Source organism: Rhinolophus sinicus, chromosome 12 (genome assembly GCF_057876585.1).
Source record: "Rhinolophus sinicus isolate RSI-liver-muscle chromosome 12, RSI-T2T, whole genome shotgun sequence".
Taxonomy (NCBI): domain Eukaryota; kingdom Metazoa; phylum Chordata; class Mammalia; order Chiroptera; family Rhinolophidae; genus Rhinolophus; species Rhinolophus sinicus.
In genome coordinates, this window is record NC_142512.1 from 45117691 (window position 1) to 45142201 (window position 24511).

At 44.5% G+C, this 24511-nt stretch overlaps 1 protein-coding gene and 2 non-coding genes across 9 annotated transcripts in view; 2 read left to right on the forward strand and 1 right to left on the reverse strand.

The window, feature by feature from the left end:
• Positions 1-4855: 4855 nt before the first annotated feature.
• On the forward strand, positions 4856-4925 carry LOC141569047 (small nucleolar RNA SNORD104). The gene has a single exon (XR_012492441.1). It is a non-coding gene; the product is annotated as a small nucleolar RNA SNORD104 (small nucleolar RNA).
• A 193-nt stretch (positions 4926-5118) lies between these two features.
• On the forward strand, positions 5119-5250 carry LOC141569060 (small nucleolar RNA SNORA76). The gene has a single exon (XR_012492454.2). It is a non-coding gene; the product is annotated as a small nucleolar RNA SNORA76 (small nucleolar RNA).
• Positions 5251-6153: 903 nt separating this feature from the next.
• The window catches only part of TEX2 (testis expressed 2), a 92964-nt gene continuing 74606 nt past the window's right edge, over positions 6154-24511 (reverse strand). For 4 of the 7 annotated variants that reach the window (XM_019732887.3, XM_019732888.3, XM_019732889.3 and 1 more), the window contains 5 exons: positions 19170-19302; positions 13119-13244; positions 11460-11669; positions 9404-9524; positions 6154-7790 (listed from right to left, as the gene is read on the reverse strand). In XM_019732887.3, the coding sequence (XP_019588446.3) occupies positions 7668-7790; positions 9404-9524; positions 11460-11669; positions 13119-13244; positions 19170-19302 (713 nt within the window). In that variant the 3' untranslated portion in view covers positions 6154-7667. The remainder of the gene's footprint in view (positions 7791-9403; positions 9525-11459; positions 11670-13118; positions 13245-19169; positions 19303-24511) is intronic. The other 3 variants (XM_019732891.3, XM_074320454.2, XM_074320453.2) reach the window with 1 other exon arrangement.

Sequence of the window (24511 nt, forward strand, 5' to 3'; positions counted from 1 at the left end):
GCAAAGGAGAGTCAAAGTCTGCCAAGACCTTTTGGAGATGCAAGACGATGTTTTGGGCCATGTTATCACTGGTGATGAAACAAGGGTGTACCAATACGACCCTGAAACAAAGCGTCAAAGTGCACAATGGAAAAGTGCCAATTCTCCAAGACCAAAATGTTCTATCAGTAAAAATCAAGAGTCAAAACGAAGCTGCTAACCTTTTTTGATATCAGAGAGATTATTCATTATGAATTTGTACCAACTGAACAAACAATTAACCAACTTTACTATTTGGAAGTGTTGAAAAGGCTGCGTGAAAAAATTAGACAAAAAAGATCTGCACTTTTCACCAATTCACGGCTCTTGCATCACGACAATGCACCAGCTCACACTGCTCTGTCTGTGAGGGAGTTTTTAGCCAGGAAACAAATAACTGTATTGGAACACCCTCCCTACTTACCTGATCTGGCCCCCAATGACTTTTTTTTTCTTTCCCCTTTCTTCCGCCTCTACCCCCGAGTCCGGTTCAAGCCGTTGTTTCTCAGTCTAGTTGTGTAGGACACAGCTCCCTGGCCCATGCTGGTATTAGGAGCCTTGCGCTCCCCCCCGCTGAGGCAGTCGGTTGCCAGTTGTCGGTCAGCAGCTCACGGCAGCTCACGCCAACCTCCGGCTGCCCACAGCAGCCCAGCTCCAGGGAGAGCTGTTGTTCACAATCTTAGTTGTAGAGGGTGCAGCTCACTGGCCCATGTGGGAATCGAACCAGCAACCTCAGCATTAGGAGCATGGTGCTCCAACTACCTGAGCCACCGGGCAGACCTGACCTTTCTTTACCTGAAGATAAAGGAAATATTGAAAGGAAGACATTCTGATGACATTCAGGACATCAAGGGTAATCCGACGACATCTCTGATGGCCATACCAGAAAAAGAGTTCCAAAATTGCTTTGAAGGGTGGACTAGGCACTGGCGTCGGTGCATAGCTTCCCTAGGGGAGTACTTCAAAGGTGACCACAGTGATATTCAGCAATGAGTTATGTAGCACTTTTTCTAGGATGACTTCGTGAACTTAATTGTCAGACCTCATATGTTAACAGTTCTTTTTTCTTGAACTTTTCCTCCTTCGATATTACTATTTTCTTTCTTTCCTCGTCCCGGACTGTGTTTCTTAAAGCTTACTAGGTACACCTTATCCATTCTATCTCCTTTTTTCCTAGGAGAACTCATTCATAGACGTAACCAAATTTTAGTTAGAAAAGAAAGGAACTTTAGCTATAATTCTGTCAGCTTCATTTTGGAGATGACTTCATCTTTGACCTCTACATAATGATTACCATTCATTCATTCAACAAATTTCACTGAGGGCTTCTGAGTACAAAGGATTGATACCATGAGGGAATATCACAGTTTGTAAGTTGGTAAAGGTGATAGGACATGCACAGAAATAAGCAACACACGAGGCTGACTGTGGAAAGTGTGAGAAGGTGGGAATAAACTCAGAGATAGAACTATGGTGTCCAAGACAGAGATGGGCCTGGGGAAGGATAGAGTGGAGAAGGCTTCATGGAGGTGGTAACTGGGCTGTGCCTTTTCTCAGATGTGGCAAAAGGATATCCTGGGGGAGAGGAGGACCTGAACAGAAGCTTGGGGAAAGGGAAGCTTTCATGGGAGCCCAAGGTGACACATCAGTTAGGGTGTGTTTGGCTTCTACACAAAGGAGCAGTGGGAAAATGAGGCTGGGAAGGTCGGCAGGATTGGCCAGTGGGTGGGGGTGCTAAACTCAGGCTGGGCTTTCTCTAGTAGGCAGCAGAGTGAGAAAGGACTGAAGTTATGTTTCAGGAAGAATTAGGGGAAAAGGCAGGCATCTGAAAGGCTGTTAATCTAGAGCAGGAAGAGCAAGGAGGGGGTAGATATGAGACCTTGCCAAGGCAGAATGGAAAGCATTTGACTGGTGCAGTTATACAAACAAGATTGAGAAGAAGGAATTCAACAATATAGTTCGTCAGATGTTTACCATGGTCAAGGAGCTGTTCTTATTACTAGGGCCACAGAGATAGTGAGTAAACAGGAACTGGGGCCAGCTTTGCAAGCGGGGCAGATATGCTAGGTGGTGTCGACAGAATCTGTCCCCTAGTGGGCACCTACCCAGGTTGGGCCAATCATACTACTCTATTGTGGTAGCTAGTTTCCAAAGATGGCCCCAAATAATACTTTCCCTCCCTATACGCATGTGCTGCTCTGCCATCAAAAGGTACAGCTTATTTCCCTTCTCTTTGAATCTAGACTGGCCTTGTGACTGATTTTGACCAGAAGTGACATTCAGAGACCTCCCAGCCCCGGTTTAAAAGCCCTGGCAGCTTCCATTTCCTTCCTCTTAGAATACTCAGTCTTGGATGCTTCCTCTTGGAAGCTAGCTGCCACATGTGGAGAATCCCAAGCCAAACACAGGCCACATGGAGAATGGAGTTGCTCTAATCAACAGCTCCAGCTGAGCTCCCAAGCTGACATATTTGTATACAAAGCATATTTCACAATAAAAATTTTAAATGCATCTTTAAAAGGCAAATATTATCACATTGGGCTAAACACTATAATCCAACCATATGCCTTATACAAAAGATATTCTAAAATCAAAATAATAGAAAGGTTAAAAAGGAAGGGATGGGCAAAGTTATATCAGACAAACAGACCAAAAAAAGACATGAGTAGCAACGCTAATGTAAGATAAATTAGAACTCCATAAATAGCTTAGAGTGTTATTTTATACATAAATACATGTAATCCATGATGGAAATATTATCAGCCACAAACCACACTGAGATAAACAGCACAGCCTCAAAATGTAGAAAGCAAGTAATAATAGAAATAATCAAGGTAAATGACTGAAACGTTTTATTTTTAAATTTCATACAGTAAAATCAAAATTTTTGGATGAGTTCTATGAGTTTTGACAAATGCATAAAATCATGTATCCACCACCAGAATCAAGATTCGGAGGGTTCTATCACCCTCAAAAATGCCCTCGTGCTGCCCCTTTGTAGTCAAATGCTCCCTACTCTCCCAATCCCCAGAAACTCTGATCTGTTCTCTATCCTTACAGTTTTGTTTTTTCTAGAATGTCATAAAAATTGAATTATACCGTGTTTTGAGTCTAGCTCCTTTCCCTCAGCATAATGCTTCTGAGATTCTTCCAAGTGTTGCATATATTTGTAGTTCTTCTTTCTATTTCATCGCTGAGCAGCATTCAATTGTATGGATGTACCACAACTGCTTACCATTCACCCAGTAAAGGGCATTTGGATGGTTTTAATTTTGGGGAGGGGCGGGGGGGGATTATGAATAATGTTATAAACATTTATATACAGGATTTTGTGTGAATATAAATTTTCATTTCTCTTAGGAAATACCCAGAGATAGCTGGGTCATACATTAAGTGTATGTTCAACCTTATAATAAACTGTCCAATTTCTTTTCCAAAATGCTTGTACTATTTTGTATTCCCAAATAGTAATGGAGCAAAGTTCTTGCTGCTTTGCCTTCTTACCAGCATTTGTATTTGAAGCCTAATCTCACACATTATATCAATCAATGACAGTGCATACACTAGCAATCAGGTACCAAATACACAGATATTTGGACAATATAATTACAACACAACTAAAGTTGATTTAATAAATATTTCATGTCAATATTTGTACATGATACTGAAAACATCTTCATTTCAAAAGTCTATGGCACATTTATAAAAATATATCGAGCTCCACTCAATTACAAACGCATAGGTTGAAATGCTTTCATTATTACAAAAAAACAACAACACACACACACACACACACACAAAAACATTTTCCTTATTAAGGGGAAAAAAGGAAACGAATTTCCAACATATGAAGGAAATAAGGATGACCCGATATTATGACAGTGTACAGTTCCCTGTACCGGTAAATCAAGCTCTTAGAGGGTAGGGCCGCATTCCTATTATCCATTAGTGAATAGTGTGCCTGGCTCAAAGTATGAGCTTAGAAGAACTTTAGCTTTCCCAAAGTTAGGGCTTCTCTCTTCTGGGTTCCATAGTAGGCCGGTATTTTAGCATTTATTAAAGCATTGCAATCACGTAAGTTTTCCACATCACACCTGTCCTTTAAAAAACAAGTATTTGTTTACCACTCAGAATGTACCAGGTGATTAACATGAATTCATTTAATCCAACTTTTTTGGATATTCCTTTTTTCAGAAGTTGATGCTCAGAAAGGTTAAGTGTTCAAGATCATAAAGCGAATTCATGGCAAAGTCAGGTTTGGGTGCACTTCGGGCTACTTTCAAACACAAGCTCTTTCTACCAGAACAGATTACTCTAAATTCAGGGCAAAGTTAGTGTGTCACCTTTTTAGCCGCCGCTCCTAGCCTAGCTTCTGGCACAACATATCTCAAAGAAGTTAGGCATTACTTGCATTCTGTTGTTTGTAAAGTTTTCCTTTGTGCTGAGAGATGCGCTAATTACAAGCCGGCATCCGAGATGCGGAAAGAAGTCCGGGAGAATGTAGAACACTGCGCGACTCTCCGTCTGTCTTTGACGCCCATCTCCATGGTTGACACGTAACCACTCTATACTCTGGAGGACTCAGAGAGCACAGACAATTGTTAGGCTACTTCACGGCACGTGGCCGGAAGTTTGGCTTGCTATTGGTTAATAGCGGTAAGGCCCGCCCAACCAACCCGTTGGCTCCTTTAAGTGGAAGCCCGGCCAAGTTTTCTGCCTTTTGGCGGCCGTAAAGCTTGAGAGGTGAGATGGTGGTTGTGTTGGTGTCTGGCGGCTCGGCCCCGGGTATCGGGGCCGGGAGCCGGGGCCCGGGAGCCGGGTGGGAGGCAGGTAGCCCGCGGTGATGACATTCCAATCAAAGCACGTGTTAGACTGCTGACAAGGGTGATGCGAACTGGAGTCTGAGCCGGGCCGCCGCGGTGGAGGGGAGGGAACGGGCCCGCTATCGCACAGCCGCTCACCCACCGCTCTCGTTCTTGTAGATCCGGGCCGACCGAAGACTTAGGATCTCATCGTCTTCCCAGCCCTTCGACCCTCCCCCGAAGGTTCTCAATAAAATGGTTTGATCCCAGCGCTGGTGTCGGTGTTTCTTATCGCGACGCGCTGCCTTTGAGCCCCCGCCGCGCCTGTGCGTGGCGCCGGGGGTCAGGCTGCAGCGCCAGAGCACACGCTTGCGCATAACTGGGGCTGTCAGCTCTCCGCCGGCGGCCCTTTTAACCGCAAGCGACATGGCAGCACCGCGCTGCTGGTGGCGGGTTGCCTAGGGGGTTGTGTCGACTCAGCAGCCCCTAGAGCCACGGTTGACGTGCCCTGGGGAGACGTCAGGGTCCTGTAGGCTCAGCTTCTTAATGCCCCGCAAATTCCTGTGCCTGCCCTGTAGGCCCCGACTGTCCTCTTTGTGCTGATCAGTGAGACGCAGTTAACTGGATGGCCTCTAGAGGTAGATGAGAAACGGCCATGGTCTGGAGTAAGTTTCAGGTCGTGGTGTACTTGACAGGAAGGGGCTTCGGTCTTGAGTTGCATGAACTCATCTGGCTAAGGTGTAGCAGCGACCTTTTTACAAAAAGTACCACTTAAGGCCAACTGCTTTGGACACCGTTCCAAGTGTGGGGCTAAAAGCGTTGCGAAAATGAATTTGTCCCAGTTAGCCTAAACAGCTTGCAACATGGTCGTTGTGGAGGTGAGTTCAATTCTATGCGTTACTGGGCACAACATAGGCACCTAAAGTACACAGTCCTTAGTAATCCAGACTCTAGGTGATGAACGATGCCTCACTGGGATTAGGTGAAATGTACACCCATTCTGAGTACAAGGCAGCACGTGGAGAAGGGCAAGGATGCACAGGCGCAGTGTGAACTGCTGTGGTGCTTAGTAACTGGAGGGGGCACCAAGTTAACAGGACTACAAGGCAATTATGGGTGTGAGCTCCTGTTCAGGAAGATTGCCTCCTCAGGGTTTTACTTGTGGATTGGGGATAATAGCACCTGCCTCTGGTCTGGTGTGACTACCTTAAAAGGGCTGGTCCCGTGATCACCCAGGAAATGCAAGCTATTGGCGACCTAGGGCCACTTAAGTGCCCTGTACCCACTATTCTTTCCCTATAAACAGTATTTAGAAATAACTTAGATGCGTATCTAGTATTTGACATGAGATATTTATTTTGTGAAACAATGCAAGCGATTGTAAATCCCCACATACTATTTAAGTGCAATAAGGTACAGTCGTGTGTAATCTCTCTACACAGCAGTGCATCTAGTCCTTTGCCTTTAATTATTGCACAGAAATTATAAAGACAGTGAACAAGACATGCGGACTGACAGGCAAGTTGGCCTACACAATGAGAAATTAGTACACCAACTGGAATGGTCAAATAATTTAAGTCAAATGGTTTAATGGTGTAATCAAAGTAATCAAATAAGGGTTCACATATTGTTTTCAATATATTAATTTCTTTAAAGTTCATGTTCAGGCAAGGTGCTGTTTAAAAAAACCACTATTAGCACAGTCCACAGATGGAAGTTATCAAAAGTTACCCAAGGTAATTTTGATGTTGAATGAAGCTTTAAACAAAATCATTTTAAATGTACTTCTCAAAGCAAATTGTACAATTAGAGCCTTCACACTTGTAAACTAAACATTCTGACACAAATGCACAAAATAAAGTTGGCAACATTGAAGACATGTGACAGGTTAATTTTGAGATATGTAGTGTTTGATGTTAAGCAAACTTTTGGTCTTGACTCCCGATGATAGCAGTTCTGTTTTGGCCATCAGAAAAAGAAACTGCCCACAAAACATCCCAAACCAATGACAGTAAAGCATTTAGATGCCTATACAAAGCTTCTGGAGCACACTGGAAGTGCCAGATAGAAAACTGGTCGCTCTGGCTTTCTGTTCCTACCCGATCCGGTCACGTGCAGTGTTTGATGTTTTCACATATGCTCATGTTAGGAAACCATTTGGGATTTGTTAGAACCAGGTGATTGTACCTCACTGAAAAAAGGCTTGGGATAGTTTGATCTCATGGCTTTGCCTAATGTTCAGAGAAATCCCACTGTCTCCACCCCAGCTGATAGTGTATGTTCATGTTCTATGGCTACTTGCTTCCAAAACGCACAATTTAATATGAAGAAAAGTAAGTTGCTATGCTTATCTCTTTATCACCAATGAAATAGCTCACAAAATCCCACTCTCCACCCTCCACACATGACTACATTCACATTCTCAGAGTGTGGAGGGCTGCGTGATAAACTGGAAGTGAGAAAACGTTCCATCTGTGCTCTGGCTGCCTGAGGAAAAGCTTTGGAGTCGAGCAAGGGGAAGCCTTCCAGGTGTAGCTTTGCTCTTCATGTGCTCTTGCTGCCACAAAAACTGGTTGACTTACAGCAGTGGTGTGAGTCACTTGTGACCTCTCGATCCACTGTGATGATTCTTCCTGTCTCCTTTGCTGAGTCAAAGCTTTGTCGTAGGCAATCCAGACAGCAGACGCTGGACATGTGGAATGACACCTCACAGTGGAATGGGCACTGGCAGGCAGAGGGCAGAAGCTGTGGCACAAGGAAAGGCCAGTGCTACAGCACGGATGGCAGCCAAGAACCCCACACCTTGAGCTAGATCTCATAATACTGGGAACATCAGATCTTCAGCCATCACATCTGATCAGCAGCCTCCGCAAGTTGGTCTTTCAGGAGGCAGGAAGTAGAGCGAGGGTCCATGGCTGAGTGCATTAGAGGGATATAAACATCATCCATGTTTGGCATGACAAAAACTTTCTGTAGGAAGAAAGAACAGCCAGGTGGAAGAATGCTTTGTTTTCTCAGGCTGTCGCTCTACTGTTTTGATAATTTAGGCAAGTTTTTAAAATATATATGAAATAACTTCCTACACATTTCTACCATATTTAGAAAGTTGAGGAATCACATCAGTGCATAGACACAAGAATCCAGTAAAGTTAGCCCTGTTGCAGAAGCAACCTTTGATTTCATGTACATATAATAAAATTATTATTGATAAATGGACTCAACCTTATTTTAAGAGAACTGGCTTAAGCTGCTCATAATATTTCTAAATTACATTCCAAGTGAATTCATCCATTTAAATCTATCAAAAAAATGTAAGCAAATTTTTTTAAAAACCAAAACCAGACATATATATATGTGTACACACACACACACACACCAAATCCTACTATAGTGAATACCTAAAGGATAATCCGTGATGGATAATAATGGTGCTTTGCCTGTTTATAAAGTAGTTTTGTACAAGTGAATTTTGGCAATGCATTCAATCTTCAGTAATGCTCTCTTACAAAAGCATAAATGAAAACTTACCAGGTGACTATGGGAAAATGCAGTAGTTACACTTCAACTTCCCAACTTGCCTCAAAAATACTAGGCACCAATCTCTGCCCCCTTGTCTCTTTTGCTCCTTGTACCCCAATACCCCTAAAGATATGACCCACTCAAATCCTAACATAGGATCTAGAGAGAGAAGAAAAAGCAAAAACACCTGAAGGCACAAGGTGTCTCCCCTAACTAGGTTCAAAATACTTTTTCCATTTGGTGTTAATATTAATAAGCTTTCCAGAAATTGGTTTTCAGTTATATTTAATCTATAGCTTTTAAATAATAAAAATATAGTTTTAAAGGCAATAACTCAAAATATACCACTGCAAAAATATGGGTCTTCTTCTAAAAGTGAAATTCAGTACAAAGCAAATAAATTGGTAATCTGTAATTGGTAACCCTGAAAGACAACTGCCTCAAAAATCTGATAGAAATTTGATAGAGATAGCTCATCCCAGGACCTCGGCTACATTGCTATTAACCTTTGGTGGCAGAATGCAGAGGACAGGCTTGGAGAACGAGCTCGGGCGTAGTATAAACTCCAAGACCACCCTAGAATACTATCCACGGGAGCGACAGACCTGATGCATCTCTGGACCCTACGGGGAGGTGGCAGCTGCACACGGAAGGGTTTCCATGAGAACTAAACAAATGGAGCAAGGTGGATAGCACACGAGGACGGGAACAACTTTCCTGACCACAGTGGGTGCTAGGAGCTGGCCAGTTCCAGGCCTCACAAAGTCCAAAGACAGCTCCCCGAGAAGGAGGGCTTAACTCTTGCCAGGCCTCTTGGTATAAGACAGTCATTTTGCTCCTTGACCCCTCCTCTTGGGTTTCCTCTGACGACTACTTAACAGGGTGCTGTGGGTGAGTTTCAGGGTTTTTGAAACTACCTAAAATTTGACCTGTTTGATCATACGTGTACTTTCCTGGGAGAGGATCCTCAAAATATGATCCTGACCCACGTGAAGCTCAGAACTTCTGTGCTACCCAGAGCTTTTACACTCAGTGTGAAATACTAGATGACCCTGCAGGTTTACCTGAAACTCTTGCTCCAGTTTCTTCTCTATCCAGTCTGTCACATGAACTAATGTCACTTCTCTCTCTCCAAGTTTTGGCCGAGCTTTCAGCTCTACGTATGGTGGCTTCCGGAAACCATACCTTTTAAAGAAGACAACAGTCACATTTAGAAGCAAAGGAAAAAAGTGTACATTCCTCATTTACACAGGCCTTTATCACTACTAAAATGTTCTCTTATTCTGAAAATCCCCTCTGAAACATAATTCAGCACAGCAAGTATGAATTGTGAACTCCCTGTGTCCCTGGACGGTGTGTGGGGGGCTGTGATGATTGGAGAACAGTTTTGACAAACTAAGAAAGCCAGGAAGTGCCACTGGAATAGTCTGTGGCCTGGGCTTTGTTTTTTCCTAAAATGGCAATAACCTTTTTTGTTTTTATTTTCATAAAATAAAAGCAGTATATATATGTTACAAAACCCAAAATGTACAAGTTCATAAAGCAGAAAGTGAAAGACACTGCCTCTCTGAATCTCACCCCGGAGATGAGACCACTGAGAAGTGGGGTCGATATTCCCCACATTCCTAATATGCATATGTAAATAGAGAACGTTTTTAGAACCTGCTTTTTCATTCCACACTCCACACCACCCTTATGATGTCTTCTTGACGGAGCAGATTGGCACTCGGAATTGCTGGCAAAGTATCCAGACAAGAGACTGTGTGTTATCAAACTAAAAACTTCAACTTGTCATGGACTAATGTTTTAAAAAATACAATAAAAATGCCAAATTGCTATAAATGTTTCTAAACACTCAATATTTAAACTTATCTCTGTGGATCAACAATAAATAGTTCAGCATTTGAGCATCATTAGCTGGCACTACCTCAGAGGCCTTTGCTTTCATCTCCCACTGAGCAGTGGCGTTTATAATTGATATAGATCTTAAAGCTTAAAAGGGGGAGAAATGTATCAACTCTTATAAAATTAGGTTTGGAAGACAGTACAGAAAGATATTAACTGGTTATTTTTGGATGGTAAGATTGTAAGCTTTTCTTTTAATGAAAATATTACTTAAAAAAATAAAATCTAAAGTAATATTTTTAAGTTTTTAGTGGGAAACACCCATGTCATCACTAATCGGTTAGTCAATTCAAAAATCCTCTTTGGATCATTCCTACAAACCCTCTGAACAGTAAGGATGTGTACTAGCATGCTGGTTTTCCTCTATGATAAAACACAGCTATCTTTTTTATATGAGTATACTTTATGGTACAATGAGATCGCTTAGGCAATCCTTGTAAACACTTATGTACATTTTATACAGCTTGGAATGTCAATTTTAAATTGAAATTCACAGACAATGATTTTTCTTCTGCTAGATCCGTGAATAATTTTTTTCAGTGATTCTCAATTCTGGCTTGGTCTCCTAACCCCTGAATCCTGAGGGTTGGGCTGGGCGTATCTTTATTTTTAACAAGTCCCCAGGTAACTGATACGTAGGTGGGATTGAGAACCACTGGTTCATTCAGTGACAGCTCCTTGGATAGACTTCCCACCACAGTTACCAAGTGGACATACTCCTGCCTCTTTAACATCTTGGTCTCACCCAGGGAAGTCTTCTTTCTTAAGCTCCTGGGACTCTGCTGGATGTGTGATTCCTGTCTGTAAAGTGGGGATAACAACCACCCATCTCCACAGGCTGCTGTGCAGGTGAAGCAGTTACACCCCAGGCCAAGCAGAGAGTAAGAGTCTTACAAATGGCAGTGTTCTTACTGGTGCAAAAAGTTGCCTTTAGAGAGGAGGGAGGTCAAGAGTAGAAACAGCTCATCCCATAAACTTCACCTATTGACCTGAACTCTTCCTAACATGGGAAGATGAATCTTTAAATGTGAATTAGCCACTCACAGTAGAAAGTGGAATGGGATGTACAACTAACATTAAGGTTCCATGGAAAATGTCTGAAAGTGCTTCTGCCCAGAAGGTCCTTTCCATAATGTCAAGGGTAAGCAGGCTGGGATTGTTATGGTCACACAACACGGGCAATCGCTTGCTGTCCCTGAGGGCCCCTCCACGCACCATATTCGGTCAGTTGGGGGAGGTGGAATGTTGACCGTCAAGGTTCCTCTACATTCTTGAACTTCCACAGTTAGCAGCAGGGGTGTATTGGAGACTTCTTCGATCTTCTTTTTAATGAACTCCGTCTCCGTTGCTTTTTGGAAATATTTCGACTTGGTAATTTTATCCACAAACCTCATAATCTTACTTGTTCGATGACCGCCAACATACCTTTAAATGAGGGACACAAATGGGTGTTAGCAGCAACTTTGCTCCTTCACAAACAGAAACGTTGTGACTCTTCATTCACCTTACTTTAGACCAGAGTTTCTCAATCACAGCACCCCTGACACTGGGTCATTCTTTGTTGTGGGGGCCTGTTCTGGGTATTGTAGGGTGTTTAGCACCATTCCTGGCCTCCACCTACTATGTCACTAGCACACTCCCCCCAGTCATGACAATAGAAAATGTCTTCAGACATTGCTAAATGTCCCCTGGGGGACAAAATCACCCCAGTTGAAAACTGCTACTTTAGACAAGGTGTAAACGTCACACAGAGTTGAATCTTGACAACAGAGAGTCAAAGTTCTCAAGAGCAAACTGAGAAGGCATGTCATGTTTATAACCCTCAAATACTGAATATAAAACCAGTGTTTTCCTAGAGAAACCTCACCATCTCTAGATGGCAATAAGAACTTACACTGCGTCACAGGGACACAAAACACACAATTTTTTTACTGGCTGCCTTTTAGGTGGTGTCATACCAATTTTGAGTGGCAACTGCTTTTTAAAGGGCTTAGGAACTTCTAAAGACAAATGCTACATCAAGCTGACATGCTAGCAGGCCAACAAAGCAATCTTTTTTATCAGGTCATATCTACCATAAGACTACCCCAAGGTGAGAGGGTACTTGCTCTTTAAAATCCCACACAGTTCCAGACTGTCAGAAATACTATGTGTATGTGTAGAGAAAAGCAATCATTCCTAAGAAAGTCAAGCAGGTAGATAGATTTTAAATAATGCACACACACTTTAGAACCAGCTCCTCAAACGTCTGAATTTTCTTTTCATCTTCTGTAGGATTTCAAAAGTGAATAGGCTGATATTTTCTTACAGATGTTTCTGGCTTCTTTATAATCTTAGTTCCCTTAACTCATTAAATAATTAAAAGATCTGTACAGAGTGGCTGTTTAAGCACTTTGATCATTCCACAGTCTGAGTAACAGGCAAAGACAGCCCCAGAAAAGAAGTTCATGATCCAAAAGGTCAGTTAAGTGACCGATGTTTTCAAAATTTCACCAAAGAAATCACCCGAATGTCTCCACTTTGTAGGAACTAACAGCTCAACCAAAGCAAGTGTGACACAACGGAAAGGGGAGTAATACTCTCCACCGAGCACCAGGGGGCGCGGTTGTATAACTTGTGCTCCTTGTGATAACAAGCATGCCCTTCAATCCTGTTCTTTACTCCAATAGTCAGAGAAAGCCATTTTGGTTGGGACCCTTTTAAGTAAAAAAAGCTATATGAATCTCTTTTGATCCGGGGCCGGGAATTTAAACAAGCCATTGACTTTGAGTTATTAATGTAAAACCATTCACTCAATGTGAAGGACGAGGGAAGAAAGCTCACCCCCATCTTGCTGCCCTGACCCCTGGAGCCCCAGAAGCTGGATCCACTTACCCTTCGGCCCCTGGGAGAAGCGGTTTGTCTCCTGCACTGGGCTCTGGTGCATCGTCTTCGTCGGAGGAGCCAGCACTGGAGGACTCCTCGTCACTGTCAGCCAGACAGTACGCCCTGGGCCTGCAACTGAACAGGGCAGAGTCACCACCGCAGCCTGCCGGCCACCCAGGCTCTGCGTAGAAAGGGAACACACACACTCCACCGCCACCACCACCACACGTCATTCTCCCCAACCCACCCCAAAAAGAAGAGGCCCAATCCAATCCAAGAGTCCTTAGATTGGCCTGGTACCCGGGAGACTCTTCAGCCGCGAAGTCCCCTGGGAGGACCACAGAGGATTTGGGCCTGAAGAGTTCGATTTGGCGCATGCGTCAGGACAGGTAGTGGGGAGTTTGGTGCAATGGACACAAAATGCAGTGAGTTCATCAATAGTGCAGCAATAGCTAAGAGGGAGGGTGAATGACAAACGTGATGGTTGCAAGGGTGAGGTGACAGCTTATGTAGGAGACATGAGCACCTCTCACTGAGGAGGGGGGTGTTCAGGCAAGTCCCCTCACTCTGGCTGAGTTCAACAAGTAGGATGCTCTCTGGCGTGGTTACCTCTACATTAGTTTTCACTCAAGACTCCCTTCTAGTGAACTGACATATTCCACACCTGGCCCCGCTCCTGCCAGTCACAGAAAAAGCCAACCACCACAAGGTACAAATCTTAAGGTACTCTAGAAAGCATCTGACATGAGAACCCAGGAAGTGTCCTGGACAAGTACACTTTGAAATACCATTTTAAAACAAGTAAGAAGCCTCATCAGAGAGCGATGTCCCTCATTAATCTTTCCAGCTTGCGTCTTGTTTCCAGAAGCATGGGGGTTGCTGGATCCCCAGCAGTGGTGAGTGATTGAGGTTCCCTACTGAGGATCACTGGGGGCTTCTTGGCTGAGCTTTAGCCCCACAAGAGGCAGCTCCCTTGCTGGATGGTGGCTTCGCTTCAGGGAGGAAAAAGAGCAGGGCCCATCTTTGAGGTTCAGAGACTTGATTGGGACAAAGGGAACCATGGACAGAGTCGTCTCTGAACACGATTAAGCAGCCAAATGATCACTAAGCAGAGGCTGGGCCTGGTATTTTTGACCAGGACACAATTACCAGGACTGGGGAAGGCGATAGAGATGACGTCTTATCTTCCTGCAGGTGCAATCCTTTGGGGTTTTTCTCTGATGCTGTCCTTGGGCCACCGGAAGCAGCCTACCGGGGCAGTCATCTCCTAGCCAAGAGGAGCCAAGGGCACCCAAGGGCAGAGCACACGTGCCGGTGTGGACTGAAGGCCCAGCAGAGGCTCCAGCACTGGGAGGGCAGGACTGAGATCTCTGCCCCTGAAACGGGAGCCTGGCTGTAAGAGGACCCCGAGTGTCCTCCCTGGCAGGACACCCGGACCCTCCTTGAGCCCAGCTCTGACACGTTAGAGCCAGCTGCTCCAGCCAACAGGCTTGAGTGTAACGTTAAAGGGAAACTCCCTCTGCAGACACAAAAGCCTCTTGTGCCACAGAAACAACAACAGCACCTAACTGACTTGTTCTTCCTCTTTCCATCTGAGGCCTGGCTGGTCCAGGAAATGTGTATGTGTGTTCACTGGTCACAAAGCGACTTCAGAGCTTTCTATGGTTTGACAGCCCTCACTAGAGCCTCGTTTATTTAAAATGTACAGAGTAAAAGCAAAATATGATTTCCAAGAAAGCCTAAATTGTGTCTTGAGATAAGTCAGGGACATAAATCCCCGAAGGTAACACAACCATCTCAGAAATGCATCTTACTTCTCCACCAGCACGGTGAATGTGCTCCCGGCTCGGACCTAGAGCTGCCAGGTAGGCAATCTGTGTCCTGCTCCCCGCCTACCCAGCACGAAAGGCTGCCTCAAAATCTGGGACCACAGCAAAATCTGCCCTCCTGTCCCCACCAGTTATTTGTCATCTGGCAGCCATCAGACCCAGGGCAGAAGATGCCAAAGGCTACCCACTGCAGGGAGTTCTCAGGTTCCCAAATTAATTCCCGCAGGACAGAGATCAGGACAAATTTTGCGGCTTCAAGTTAATAATTTAGGCAATGCTATATCAGTTAAAGCAGATCAGATGACACGAAATTCTGATTTTGACTAAATGTTACCTCTGATCTCTGCACAGGGAGCTAAATTATGTGGCACCCAATACTAATTAAATGTGTAACTAACTGGCTGATAGTCAGTTTTATAACTGAACCTGCATTTTATGATCTCAACCCTATGATGTCAGCGTGAACTTTGGAGAAAGACACACTGCACATCCTTATTTAAGATGTGCTAGAATAAAGCCTAATTTTTAACAACACACCTTAGAATTCCAGATGAGTGTGACATCCTTTCAAAGAGCCACCTTAAAAGGCTTATTGCAGTTTTGCAGCCACTGTTAACAATCTTTTTGGAAGTGTATTTAGAATCAGATACATAAGAAAAACGGAATTATTTTATCACTGATACTCTGTCTCAGACCAAACATTTTATTTCTTGGTCTCACTAATCACCATTGCCTCTGAACAATGTCTCAAAGATCCAATTCATCTACAAAGCAGGATGATTTGCTGTCACCCAGGACAGTTAAAAGAATGTCACAGATTCCAGAGGAAATTCTAAAAAAGCAGCTCCACAAAAATGCTTTTAAGTGAAGCATGCATAATTAAACATGCCCCAAAGGTGGCTGCCTTGTGGGGGACCACACTCATGAGAACGTATTCATTTTCTTTTATTCCAGAGAAATCCGCCCCGTACGTCTGCCACAGACACACGTTCGCATACAACCACAGAGTCAGACCTAGTCACAGTGTGGGCTGCAAGCACTGGGCTCTCAACCCCTCAGGAGACTCAGGGCGGGGTGGTGGTGGTGGTGTTTCGGGGTACACTGTGGACTAGTGAACTAACATGGAGGCCAGACAGGACCTCCACATGGGGACTTGCACGTTGGGCCCAGTTTGCACTGCTAGAGCATGAACAGGCCAAGTGCCTTACCGGAAATGTCCTCCTCCAAGGCCAGCCTTCATTTCCCCGACTGACTCACTTTGGCCCTCTTTAGGCAATCCTAAAGTTAAGACTGCTCAGTTTACCGCCTGAATTCTACTGCATACCTCACTGCCCCAAAGTTATGTTAACTACGTACCGTGTTTCCCCGAAATTAAGACTGGGTCTTACATTAATTTTTGCTCCAAAAAACACATTAGGGCTTATGTTCAGGGATGTCATCCTGAAAAATCACGCTAGGGCTTATTTTCTCGTTAGGTCTTATTTTTCGGGAAACACGGTATGTAATAAGACTATTTGGGAAATAAAAAGACTACAGGATAAATGTCTGCAAATATAGTGTACGCACATTTCAAAAGGAAAGGACTTCACTAGAATAAAGAAACATTTCAATTTCTCACGGTCACTTAGGGTAATAATATGGAGACGTGAACAACTTCCTACCAGTAAGTAGGACTTCTCACAGGTTGAGCAGCATCTCCTGAGACTCCCCAAGGGCACACTCATTTGCACACTTGAAGGGGGACTGCAAAAAGCAGGGAGACAAAGCAGAGGCCCGGCCAGAGGCCACAGCGGGACAGCAGGGGAACCAGTCCCTGCGGGGAAGTGAGGCCCTCGACTGGCAGCCACAGGCCACGGGGAGGGCCTGGAGGAAAGGGCTGCTGCCGGCTGCCTCATACGTTCTGCTCTGTGGACAGGTCTCAGATCGAAGGAAATGTCAGGATGAAAGATCACACAGGTGCTTAAAAACAGCTACTGTCATACTAACTTCTGTGTCTCCTGTGGTGTGTAGCCTCAGGGTGATTCCCTATGTTCAGGGCTGAGGAGGTGAAGAGTGGATTCTAGAATCACTTCTGGGACTAGATTCTTGGCTATGGATGGGCTTTCAGAGGCTCTTGATACTCCCAGGAATTGTGAGCCAGGTGGCACACATGTAGGCATTTTCTGGGAGAAGAATCCAGAACTCTCAGATTCTCAAAGGGGTCCTTTATGCAAAAAAGGGTTAAAGGCTCATTTTTCCCAGGCCTTTTTCTCCCAAGTGAAGTGCTTTTGGATTGTAGGTTTCCTTGCTTTTAAAATTAAATGACAGCAAATCACACATCAACATATAATTTAACACCTTCACAGGAAGGAGCAAAATATTTTACACCAGACTCTACTGTGAAAAAAATGGTACTTCAGAAATATATTACAAATTAAATATAATACCATCATATTCCAAAAGCAGAGGATTTTTTTCACAGTCTAGAGAAGCACTGCTTGCTCAGAAACACATCCATCCTCTGATCAGCCAGAGTTTATGAACTTCAAATTGTGCTAAGAGAGCCACATGAATAATAGTGAACATTGAAGGCCTGAGTGGTGAGGCTGTCAGGGCCCTGGCCGGGATGGGGCCCTATCTGTTGCCCAAGATGGCCCCCCCCCTTTCCAGTGGCGTCCCAGCAGCTCTGTGCCCGCAAAGGGCTGTTTCCAGGAAGGGCTCCTTGCACAAAAGCGTCTGACGGATGTTTGCTCTCTCATGCTCCCATTTAGTTAGACCTCACATTCGAGACTGTGTCTGCCTGATGTTATAGGCAGTTGGTCCTGCCACTCTGTTGTTGTGAGGCTAGACTGACGATGCTCACGTGTGCATGGAGACAGGTGGGGGTGTCCAGGGACAGAAGTGGAGTCGGACTACAGGACTAGATCAGGACCCCAGCAATTCAAATCAAGGAGGTTGGTAGGACGTGCCCTGCCTCGATCTCTAAATACTCCTGGACCTCAGTCCTCTCAGGTCTACAAACTGAGCCTTTATGGCCAGGACGATGATGAAAGGACAAGCTTCCGACTGGTGTCACATGGAATCAAACAAGACTCAGCATTGACAGGGTATGAAATGCTACATGGAGAGTTGATAAATATCACTCACCAGCAAATACAATCCACAGATTGCCGAATCCAAACACATTTTAACAAATAGCAGAAAAACAGAAGGAAAACAGCACAGATACAGGTTAGATTGCATACAGCAGGTAAAATTCTCCAATTATTAAAATAGGAACACTTCATTAAGTAATTTGGATAGATCAGAGTAATTTAAGTAAAAGAACATTCTCAAATGTATGACCCAACTCCCTCCATCTGCTATTACCACAATATGAATAGAAGTATCATGTCAGTATCATCACTAAGTAAAAATCTAAGAGTATGTGTCTTATATTTAGACCCTGAAAAGGTGGCGCTTTGTGGAGTTTTCCTGTCATTGTGCTGTTACTGTTAATTCTATGCAAAGGGGCGAAAGATGCACACTGCTATCAGCAGTTTTTGTTTGGTAAAAAAAAATTATACAATTTAAATTTGTAGTCAGAAGCAGTCATTTTAAAAGTGTGTGGGAATGTAAAATTTCCAGCTTACCCATATTCTAGGTATTGGAGAGAAAAAAATCAAGCTTCAATAATTAGCTCACAAATTTGGACTATTTACTAAATCAGACAAACTCTGGGCAGTAGATGCAGTACCTGCTACAAAGAGAGGCATTTACTAAGCAAATCAATATTGTATTATTTAAGGAAAATGCATCTCAAAACACTTGAGGGGCACCTTCTTGGCTAAACAATCAATTGCTAATGAGAAATAATTCTGACTTTGTGATTAAAGCAGATAGACCCCAGGGACCTTGCCCACCCACACATGGCTCTCTGTGGCGGTGAGTTGAAGAAAGTACTTTCTGAATGACAATTTCCTTCACAGAACATTTTATTGTGCAGACAAGCCTGCCCTGCTGGTCTGAATCAGTGATGCTTTCGGGGTAATCAATACTGTGTGCCCCACTGGCAGCACTGAGCAGAGGTAGGGACTCCCAATCTGCAGGGGATGAGACTAGGGAACTGTTCCCTGAAACCCTCTGTGGTCAGAAGCACTTAAGTGAAGCTCACTTAGCATCGGGACTACTACTACACATCAAACCTGCTCTCAGAGGCTGGAGGGAGAGGTTGGCCCCAGGGTTGGATTAGTAAATTCATATAGCCCCTTACCCTTCTTTGCCAATTTCTCCAACCTTCAGGGCTTCAACAAGAGGCTCTTTACCTAGTTTGGTCAAATTCATTTTGGTCTCGAGAGTCATCAGAAAGGACCCATTGTAGGACATTTCCAAATCGATCCAGAGTCCTGGAGAAATGGTGAAAAAAACAGAAATTCTTTTTTTTCCCCTAGAAAAACATGACTATAAGTAATAGTATAAAATTTGTATTATAAAGTATCTAAGTAGGTATCACATTGAAATTCTATAGCTATATATACATCGCCTATACTATACTACCAAGGCATGCAAAAAAAGCGTCTGGAAATGGTTCAAACATTTGGCAAACTGCCATCATTTCAATATCTGTTAAAATGATCACAGTGAGCTCTGTGCATATGGTAGCACAGGAAGGGTCCCACCCTCTGGGTTCTTTTCATGTTTAGTAAGACACACTCCCAGCAGGAGGATGGCTTGGCCCAGGGCAAAGCCAGGACGAGGTCTGCGGAGTCTCGGCCAGTTATGAGGCAGAGACCTCACTGCAAGCTGGGCTGTTCTTTAAAACACATGTGAGAACCACTGCCTTTCTTAAAACGATCTCATGTTGTGGGGGGAGGGGGGCACAAAAATGGTTCAGATTTAGCTTGGGATGATAAGGAGAGTGACAAAAACTTTTAGAACCCATTTCTTTCTGGAAATTCCCTGGTAATCCTGGGGCTCCCCAGGATTATCTAGATAAAGTCAGGTAACCACTTTGTACCTTAGTTTAAAAACCTATTCCTTGGAAGAGATACTAATGTCAATGAAATCGTACCTAAGAGGATTTTAACTTTGTAGAATTTCACTGGGATGGCCCTCTAGCAGAAGTGGCCACTGACCAGAAGTGTAAAATGCAAACAGGGATCACCTTGGGATCGGGAGTCTACGATCTGGCTGCTAGGACAGGCTATACTGTGAATTTTCAGACTCAGGTCTCCATAATACCTCATGGACTTTCAATCAAAACGTGATCCTTCAAGGGGGTGTTCAAATGTTAATAATCTTTTAGAGACCTTCATAAGACAAATGACAACATTTAAAGGAAGGAGAAAATTAATCTAAAACTATTATTCACACACAGCCTTTTCAAGCAATTACAGTAAATAACCTATCCCATATTTGGCCACCATCTCAGATAAAAGCTTAGCTTAACCTCAAGAAGCATTAATGGTATAATTCCTCACTAAAGGCAGAATAATTTCCAATTTGTTTTCAACAAATTTTTTTTATCATAATTAAAGGTAATTGTTTTCCATGAATGACCTAGTTTAATTAAGTGAGATGCAGATCAACTGTGATTGTCTTCATTGCAGCAACTCACAAAATTGCTTCATTTCTTGCTTACATTAAGCAGTTAAAAATCATTAATTAGCTTGCTCTTCAAAGGTACTGTTACTGGAAATAAAGGGCACATTTGTTTTCGTAAAAACATTTAGTCATTAATCACTTCCTGTAGAAGAAGGATTAGGGCAAAAGGCTGGGTATTAACAAATTTAAACTCAGTATAAAAAGAACAGCAATGAAGAAAATATTTATTGTACATCTCCAGCTTTGTTTAACTTGAGAATCAATAGACTCAAACTACCTGGTGGCTGTATGTTTTCAGACATAATCATTTCTTTTGAAAATCCTAGTCAGGTTTCTAATAAATATTAATAGTATGTACTGCCTTTGAAGTTGTCATATTAAAGGTACCAGAATTTTGCTTTTTATGAAGTGGAAGGTTTGTGGTGTCTGTTTTTTTAAATGAGGGGATATGGATACAGGCTTAGCAGGCTTCTGGCCCATGACCCAGTCCTTGGGACCGTCCCTCAGTGCCATGGGGTCCAGTGCTCCCCACCCAGCAGCTGAGACAAGGAAGGCGAGGGAAGAGCAGATGGAGCTCAGTCACACAGACCGGGGCCTGAGTTTCACTGGAAGCGCCTCGCCCTCTGTGCACCCGCCTCTTCTGCACCAGGGAGACCACATGCTGTGGACAGCCCAGCGCCAGCGCCTCCTGGACAGGCTCTCCCTTTCCCTGCCATTGCCGGGCCACTTCCTCACTCCCACAAGTCCCTGCTCCAGGCGAGGTCCAGACAGGCACCAGACCAGAGGAGGCCGCAGGGCCGAGAGGGAAGAGCCTACACTGGGCAGCCAGAGAGCCCTGTCCGGGCTGTGGAGGGGACGAGGGGTGGACATCTGATGAGCCTCTGCATGGGGGACAAGAGTCTATTTTTTTATATCATTGTATATGTCCCACGAGGCCCACTCACAGGGCCTTGCTCAGCCCTGGTTCTCAGTGAAAATGTGGAGGAGTCAAAAATGGTTTGAGAACTTTTAAAAACAGATATAATCTGCAAACATTCCAACAAATTAATATGATGTGCTTGCATTCAGATGAGGGCCAGAAGACTATTTTAGCATTAGGTGCAAAGAACAACTTGCTTCTGTGACAAGACTCAGCAGGCAGAAAGCACCCTGAAAACCTTGGAGCACACACAACCTGGAGCTGAGGCCAACTGGTTATATAATGGGTGAGTCAGGAGGCTCCTGCCTTGCAAGACTGAACGATGGAATTAACAGTTTCTAGAAAGGTTGCCTTCCCATTGGGGATAAATGTAACAACAATGTGAAGATGGGGAACATACACTGTTCTGAGTGGTGACTTAACTCCAACGGAGCTGAACGCTACTCACCTAGATGAATGCAGTTACAGACCTGTTTGTTTTGTGCTCTAGACAAATGTTAAGACTTTACTGTGAAGCATTTCGTTTAAAATGCTCCTTTCTCTAACCATCTGCTCTTGGTAATGTTCAAGGACAAAACCCAGAAGTTGAAGAGCAGGATAATTTTTTCAGCCTTTAAACAGGAGTAAGGCAGTCAGTCCTGAGGGGTTCTCCAGGAAGGACAGGAACACAAAGAGTCTTGTTCTTAGTCACCTGGGGCTGTTACAATAAGATCCCATGAAGTGGGTGGCTTAAAGAACAGACATTCATTTCTCACAGCTCTGCAGGCTGCAAGTCCAAGAACAAGGTGTTGGCCAAATCAGTTCCTCGGGAGAGCTCTCCTCCTGGTTTGTAGACGGCCGCCTTCTCACTGGCAGAGGCTGCAAGCTAGCTCTCGGTCCCTTCTGATGAAGGACACAAATCCCATCATGAGCACCCCTCCCTCGTGACCTCACCTAAACCTAATCACCTCTAAAGGCTTCACCTCCAAATGCCATCACATTGCAGGTTAGGGCTTCAACATATGAATTTTGGAGGGACACGAACATTCAGTCCCTAACAGGCCTGTCCCACATAAGGGGTCCTCATACTGAGGGGCCGTCCAGTGGTGAAGGGTGGTGTCGGATTACCAACAAGTCCCTAGAAAACCGGCACTTTATTCTGCAACATGGGAAGCACAACTGACAAGGGCACCGACAAGCTTCGGTCAGTCCTCACGCAAGGACCCAGAGGAGCTCAGATGACTGTTTTTCCGCTCTTCAGCTTCACGAGGAGAGGATCAGTTACCAGCACCACCACTACTCAGAGGGAGGCTGCGGCAAAAGTTACCGCTCACTCTATCCAAAAATGTTTACTAAGCTCTTAATGCAAGATGTCAGAGCTAAAATCACGGAGATGAGTCCCTGCCCTCAGGAAGTTCATGCTTGAAAAAGAATAAAGATGCCTGGGTCACCTGGTGCAGATCAGACCGTGATGTCACCAGAGATTACAAACATGCTGTGGTGGGTGTCACCAGAGACAAGCGGAACAGGGGTCCTTCTGCCTTCTCCCCGGGTTTCTATTTAATAGACCCCATGGCCTCAGGAACAGTTCTACTGCAGCCATATCAACCTAGCAATTTCACTCAGCAGTTCACTGTTTCATTGCTGTGAAAATAACTAAATGGCATTAACCTTGCTAGAATAGGTTTAAGAGGGCACGTGTGGCCGGGAGTTGAGAGAACCTAAAGCCTTGCTCACCGGGTCTGGCTCTCATGTTACTAGCTGATTTTTACTCTGAAAGTCAACATTTGGTGTCCAAGGAACAAAACTTCTTAAAATGGCATTAATAATGTATTACCAAGAGCTGGTGTTTGAGTTCTTTGGTTCTTAAAAGAGCTCACCAGTGGTTGTTTTGCTCCTGCAAACAGACTGGTGCCATATTACTCACTCAGATTACCTCAGAAAACTAGCATTCCTTGTATTTGGATGTGCCTTTTAGGGCAGACGTCATTTTTAGCTCTGTCTACCTGTAACTGTTCTCAGAAGCAGCTCCGCCTTTCAAGGCTGACATAGTTGCAAATCAGTCTCCTCTCTCCCACCCCAACCAAGTTCCACAAAAGGGTCTTTTTTTCTCCTTTTCCACAAGAAGTATTTTTTCTTTCTGCAATACACTCTAGTCAGAGAGTGTGCATGCCATTCCTTCAGCGCTGAACCCCGTGGTCTGGCCTGGTCACTGTGCTCAGACCTGCACAGGGGCTCTCCTAACATCTGCTCTTGACGAGCGCGTAGCAGGAAGAATAGGCAGACCACAGTCTGACTCTGGTTCCAGTTTCTGAAACACTCAGTTGGCAAAATAACTTCAGTCCTAGCACTGGATAAAGGCAGCAGGCACTACAGGTTAAGGTCCGGAAGATGGGCGGTAATGGTGGGCACCACCAGTCACGACGAAGGGTGTCTCTCAAGACAGACACGGTTCCTATTCCTGAGGGACATGGTATCTTTCCACAGAATCTGACACCTTCCGTGGAAATCTGGGTTGTTATTTGGGTATTCTGAAACAGGGCAAAGCCAGTACAGCACTCTGTCCGTGGCAGACGCTCAAGGACTATCTGCAGACTATTTGCAGCAAACATCCCGAAGCATAAGTGAATTCATGTGAACCTGAGGCGATGAGACCCTGAGGGGCCACAGTCCACACCCTCAGTTCACTCTGACACGCCTGTGGGCACTGTTCTGATACACCTGGTCCCAAGCATGGAAGAGGAAAACCTGGCTAACTGAAGAGGCTCCCCCCAAACCCCTTTCGGAAGCTTTGTGACAGCAGAAGCAGCAAACACTGATGGTTTATTCTGGGCCACGTGTGCTCTCTGAGCACTTCGCATGTAACATTTCATCTCCACCACAACTGAACGAGGGAGACACACTCCCCCACATCAGCCACTTTAAGGATGAGGCAACTGAGGCGCTGAGTGGTGAGTCAATGCCCAGGGTCTCATCGCTGGACAGTGAAGGAGCAAGGCTCAAACAGAGGGGGGGTGGCTGCAGAGCCAGCGCTCATGGAGAACCTCTGCCACTGGCGAGAAGCTGAGGAGCAGGAGAGGAGTCGAGGCTGCTGGGTGACCTTTGGCAGGTCA